The 6,219-nt window shown below is 34.8% G+C and overlaps 1 protein-coding gene across 2 annotated transcripts; it reads left to right on the top strand.

Moving 5' to 3' along the window:
• The first annotated feature begins 764 nt into the window (after nt 1–764).
• On the top strand, nt 765–5,832 carry LOC142618941 (uncharacterized). 2 transcript variants are annotated; one of them, XM_075792000.1, is made up of 8 exons: nt 765–1,092; nt 1,737–2,056; nt 3,024–3,275; nt 3,388–3,693; nt 3,814–4,155; nt 4,271–4,432; nt 4,517–4,615; nt 4,820–5,832. In XM_075792000.1, the coding sequence occupies exons 1-8, from the start codon at nt 930–932 to the stop codon at nt 4,952–4,954; spliced, it is 1,779 nt and encodes a 592-aa protein (XP_075648115.1). In that variant the 5' UTR covers nt 765–929; the 3' UTR covers nt 4,955–5,832. The 2 variants fall into 2 exon arrangements, with proteins under 2 accessions (XP_075648115.1, XP_075648114.1); XM_075791999.1 differs by having other exon boundaries at nt 4,271–4,615.
• Nucleotides 5,833–6,219: the final 387 nt, after the last annotated feature.

The raw sequence follows: 6,219 nt of genomic DNA on the forward strand, positions 1-6,219 counted from the left end.
GTGGAGGCTTGCAAGTTGCAAGTTGCAAGTTGCAATTTAAAAAAAAAAAAAAGTTCCATATATAAATACAATTATAATAAATAAATATTAATTAATAATTTTAGACAAATTAATGATTATTATTATTATCAAATTTTATATTTAAAAAATATTAAAATAGAAAAAAAATCATAATATGTTAAACTTTACCTTTCTTACGCGTTAATTGACTAAATATCAATAATAATATTTTTATCAAACTAATTTATAAGCCTTTTCTAATAAAATGTATTTGCGCCTGCGGTAACTTTATTTATTTATTTATTTTTATAAATATTAAAAAAGAAAACACATATAAGGTTGAGTGTTGTTGCTCTAGCATTACAAAGATGTGTATAAAAAGAAAAATTATAAATTTACAAAACATTTTCATATCACATTTGCATTTATTGTGGTAAGGTTGTTACGATTTGTTGTGTTCTTATTAATACAATAAAAAATGTTTACTACTATCACTTGATTAATTGTACTTTGCATAGTGTTTAAAGACATTAATAAGATGATTATTATTATTATTATTATTATTGTTTAAATTAAAACAATGAAGAGATGAACAGAAGAATCTAGAACTAGAATCTCACGCTAAAATAAATAAATAAATAAAGTCCAAACTTATATTTAGACTTGGTTACTGTATCAGACTTGCTTGTGAAGATAGTTGACAATGGCTTGACTTATCACGAGTAGTATAAAGACAATAAGAGCAAGGCAAACTGTTTTCTCACAACTGCTCTTGTTTTCTGTAATGGATTTCAAGAGCTCATCCAATTCCTAATATCTTTCTTTCTTAGATAGTTTTTCAGTAAAACATTTTCCGGGTTTCTCAGTAAAACTTTTTTAGGGCATCTCACTATAAAAATAAAAATAAAAGCTTCCTGTGACTGTGTGAGATGGTAGTGTTGAGTTTTGATTTGCCACCTGGGTTCAGATTTAGTCCTAAGGACAAGGAGCTCATCGAGTTCTACCTGAAGCCAAAGATCACCGGCAATGATAAAGACATTTGGTTTATACCCGAAATTGAGTTCTATGAAGATGAGCCATGGGATTTACCAAGTAATTCTTGTTTTTCTATTTCTCCCACCCACCTTCATTTCATGGAAAATTTAATGCTTTTTTTGTGAAAAGGTAGGAAAATGTTTCACATTGTATTAGTTTGTTGATTGTTGCTTGTTCTGTGTTCTTGTTATAGAATTTTGCTGGACTAGTGTGTTATATTATTTGATCACAAGAAATAGTTACAGACATCATGACAGCTACTTGAATCTATATTCGAGTCCTAAGTTCTAACCCCGTGTGTGTGTGTGTGTGTTTTTTTTTCTGTTGTTGTTGTTGTGAGTATCTGTTTTCTGGTCTTGTTGTTGTCTGGTTCATGTTGTATCTAGTTAGCGTTTTCTTTTGTATAAAGAATGAAACTTTTTCTGTAGTTAATTTGTTGTGGTGAATTTGGAAGTACTATTGTTTGCTCTTTTTGCTTACTTTGATAACAAAATTCTGAATAAGCCTTTGTAAGAATTTTTTAACTTTCAATGTTATGTGACTTCTTTGTTAGAATTATACTTGCTAGATTACATAAGATTTGCATAATATGCCCATATAATTATCTCATAGTTGAGCAATTATATAATATACATGGTCATGTGATTTTCCCATTTTGGTTGTCAAAATTGTGTGCTTAAGCCTGGTTTCTTGTACTGTAGCTAGAGCTGGGATTGCTTCGGAGGACCAAGAGTGGTTCTTCTTCACTGTACTGAGCCAGAAGCATCGGAACGATAATCCAAAAAAGAGAAAAAGGGGTCAGAAACAGGAACTGGTGAACAGGCAAACCAAGGCTGGGTTCTGGAAATCAACCGGTAAAGATCGGGAAATCGTTTCTGGGGGGATCGTGGTTGGAATGAAGAAATCTCTGGTCTTCCATAGAGGGAGTACTAAGGGAAAAGGGAAGGGAATAGGGACTAATTGGGTAATGCATGAATACAGCACAACCCAGAAGGAGTTTGATGGAAAACACCCCGGTCAGGTTGGCTTTTGCTATTCATCAATTTGATTAACTAATGTGATATGGACCTGAGATTTTTTATTGATTACTGAACTCTGTGTGTGTGTGGATTTAAGATTGTTTTGCCTCCAAAATCATTGGAGGTAACTTTAAAAGAGGATTGATTCAATTAGATAGGATTGTGGAAACTGTTAATTTTTTGCTAATTCTTAGTAATGGTTAACATCCTTGCTGGATTAATGATCTCTCTCTCTCTCTCTCTCTATAATATTTTATTTTCATTAAAGAGGGTATTCTTAATCCATCAAGTGATAGATATTGAAATTTTACATGTAGACAGTGTTGCAAGGGATTAGTGGTTTTAGATCAAAAGTTCCCCTATTGAGGAGATGAGGAGACTCTTAAAAGAACAGGGTGTGTAGTTTGATGGTTTCTTTTGGGTTGAACGATACTCACATGTATGAATTGAGAATTTGTTTGTTTTGTTAATGTAAGAGTGGCATTGGGTATATATAGGGTTTGAGATTGTGAGTCTCATTTATGATGTAATGGGATTTGGGATAGTTTGTGTTTCTGACATTTGTGTGTGATGCTTGTGAGAGTGTGCTAATTTGATTGAGGTATTGTTGAGCATGGTTGTAATCCATATTATTGATAGTAGATTTCGATTGGTGTTGTTGCTCATGGACTGCATCGAGTTGATTGAACCATGCTTCATATTGTTATCTTGCAATGATTTTTTTTGTTTTTTAAATTGTTCGTGTGAATGTGCTCTCACTAGCTTCATATCAAAAGAAGTTTTACTGAAACCAATTATATATCAAATGGCTTTGTAGGTCAACCTCCTCTATGTCATTATTGTTAGTTGCAACATTTCTGATATATTTGCATTCTGTTATTTGCATCTTTGTGGTAATTCAATTTGTAGTATACATAAGGTAAGGATGATATGTTCGTCCAATTCACTTGGGTGCTTAACATTATGCAGAAGTCCTTTGTACTTTGTCGTTTATTCAATCATGAAGAAAAGAGTAACAAAGGTGGACCTGCAAAGTCTAAGCCAGCACTGTCTCCTGTATCTTCAGTATTGGAAGTGCAAGCTGAAAGTCATCAAACAAGTAATCAATCTTGTTATGCTGAAATTTCTGATCAAATGATGTATGATGTTACAGAACTTGTTCAGTGTAACAATGACAACGACCATCATAAAGCATATGTTGCAGATGATCAAGCGGAAGGGGTGAGATATATATATATATATATATATATTTATCTATTTATTTATTTTGGAATTGAGAAGTATAGTAAGTTAATCAAGTACTTATCTTGAGCACTTATGTTTCTTTTGTCAGGTTGATTTAAGTGATGAGGACATAGAACTTCTCATGGGTGCATTCTATGTCCCTCCGGAGGACTCTCCATCCAGTTTACCACTCACCACTACTGATGTTTCAACTCCGATCACTGTCAAATCTTCTCATAAAGAAACACAATCTGAACCAACATTGGCTCCAGAATCTCAAGAATTGCCTGAGCAAGCTGAATACCATCCAATTAATTGCATAACAAGATTTGACAATTCAGCACCCCTTGCATGTAAAGATGATTATAATGCATATGCTGCAGAAAATCAAGGGGCAGAAGTAAATACTACAGAAGTGAGAATGAATTTTACTTTCAGCTTAAAACAGTTGTCAATATTATTATTTTGTGGGAATTTGAATTGCAGATAACTAAAAATATATACTTATCTCAGTAATTCATTTGTCTTCCATCAGGTTGACCTCGATCTGGATATGGACAAGGCCTTTGAAGGGTTCTATATCCCTCCACCAGGGCCAGTAGATTGCAACCTTTTCTCCCCATCAATTTTAACCCCCGTTACTGCTGTTTCATATTCTACCACAGCTGAAGCTTCCCTTGAAGCACAGTCTATGCAAGCCCCAGCTTCTGTGTCTCCAGAATTAGGAGGTGAAGCTGACAATTATCGCACAAGTTTTCGATGTCTTCCTGAAGAAATTTCTGATGGAATGACAACTAAGACTGTAGTGCCCATTGAGTACAATGGTTATAACACTTATGTTGCAAAAAATCAAGTGGCAGAAGTGACAGCTGACGAGGTGAGGAAAGAATTAAATTCAATCATAAAACAATAACATCTCTCTTCCAAGGGTAGTTAACTAGTTAAGTACCTATCTTATTCATTTATATTTCTAACATCAGGCTGATTTGCAGGTGGAGGCAGGCTCAAATATGTTCCCTGACACACCACAGCCACTAGGTTATGACATGTTATCCCCATTACACTCACACATGCAAGTAGAGTTAGGTTCTTCTTGCATCCGTTACCCTTTTACCAATGACTTAAACAGTGGTTATTGGAGGGTGCACCACCAATCTGGCGTGAATGTGCCAGCTCCCAATTTCTCCGAGTCCGAGGATTTAACTCTTATTAATCCAGATGAGTTCTTGCGTAAAATGTCTAGCAGTCAAGATAATCTTGCTTTTGATGATGGGACCCTGAAAAACATGGTCTCTGATAAGGACAATGGGTCATGCAGTGGGTCAGATGCCAATCTGGTAAGTGAAAACTCTCAAGATATTGTTTATTAATTGATCTTGCTAGTTTTTCGAAGAAAATTTAAGTTGTGTTAATTTGCAGCTCAAGACTTTTTATACTTCTTTGTGGGTACTTTTTGAGTTATTCAATGTGGTTTATTTTATCTTTTATCTTCAGATAAATTGGTCTTCTAATGGCTAACCTTGCAGTGTTATTATGTACAGCTGTTCACGCTTGAGGATCCAGAATTGGTGTCGCTTGATGAGATCTTCAATCCAGAGGTTTCATCAGCGTTGTTAAAATCAAGATCATACTTAGGATCTCTAGGAAGTTCTGCGGGATCAGATCATAGGATCTGATTGAAGATACACTTACTAATATTAGGAAGGGTAAAAATTAAAAGAATTATTAGTCTTCCTTTTCCCACATACATACATTTGCAAACATTCCCCAAAGTCTCCTCAAACCATTTCACTCTTTTTCACCTCAAAAGAGAATTTTAGTATATTCCAACCATCTTTCCCTCTACTCTCCCCTCTGCCCCTTCCATTTCCCTCCAGTCGAAACATAGTGCTATTGTCTTTTACAAACTTCAGACCCATGGTATTTTACATTCAAAAGCCTACTTCCTCCTTCAACAACTCAAATTGACTACCACCCTATTTCCCTCTACTCTCCTCTGCCCCACCCCACCCCCCCAAAAAACTCTAAAAAAGACTACCAGATTGGGCTTATTTCAGCTCCAAGGTGAATTTAAAGGTTTCACTTGGAAAACCCAATCTAGGTCAGGATTTTAATTAATCCTGTTCTTAATAGACTTCTAGTTCTGGTTGAAGTCATTGATTTTTAAGATTTGTAGAATTGTGAGATCGAAGATCCTTGATCGAGATTTTAACAACCCCTGGACTCTGTTACAGAGTGAAACAAGTACAATCGATTACTGTACCGTCACTTCTCGTGTATAATGTTGAGGTGCGCTGGACAGCCTTGGTGTTCTTATGAGAGGACCTTACAAGTACAATGCGTCCTCATTTCCTGGTGCTGTGAACAAATTATATATGTATATACTGAATTAAGCTATCGTTTGGAATTAGTATGAGGATTTGGCAACTACGCAAATGGAAGCAAGGCTTCATTGTTGTTAAATCTGTATGCAGTGTGATTTATGTTTAAGTTGTACTGATAATTCTCTACTTTTGTAAACATGTAATGATATGTATTCTTAAGTCAATCGATGATTTTCGTTAATGTTATCATCTTTAAAGTTTGGATGTTTAAAATGTGTACGTTGGAATGTGGTTGTTTTTAGTTGCTTGTGTGTGTTTAGACAAGAAGAATGCATGAAAACTGAAATCAAGTTGAGCTAGAATTGAAGCATGTACAATGAAAAAGGCTGGTGTACACAGGATTGGAATGAGTGACATGGTCCCGGACCTCCAGATTGAAGGTGTCATAATCAGGTTATAATCCAGTAGTTAAATACAGGAATGTCTTCAGGTAAAGATTTAATGGTTGTTGAATTTCAATGTTTTATTATTAATGTTGATATTATTCTAAGTGCTTATATTCAAGCTTGAAGGATGGGTTGCTTGCTATGGTGGTAGTTTTACAATTGAAACTCACA

This window comes from Castanea sativa, chromosome 12 (genome assembly GCF_040712315.1).
Source record: "Castanea sativa cultivar Marrone di Chiusa Pesio chromosome 12, ASM4071231v1".
Taxonomy (NCBI): domain Eukaryota; kingdom Viridiplantae; phylum Streptophyta; class Magnoliopsida; order Fagales; family Fagaceae; genus Castanea; species Castanea sativa.

Coding starts and splice junctions, on each gene's coding strand:
- LOC142618941 (XM_075791999.1), top strand. CDS start 930: ATGGTAGTGTTGAGTTTTGATTTGCCACCTGGGTTCAGATTTAGTCCT. Junction 2,057..3,023: donor ATGGAAAACACCCCGGTCAG/GTTGGCTTTTGC, acceptor AACATTATGCAG/AAGTCCTTTGTACTTTGTCG. Junction 3,694..3,813: donor CAGAAGTAAATACTACAGAA/GTGAGAATGAAT, acceptor GTCTTCCATCAG/GTTGACCTCGATCTGGATAT.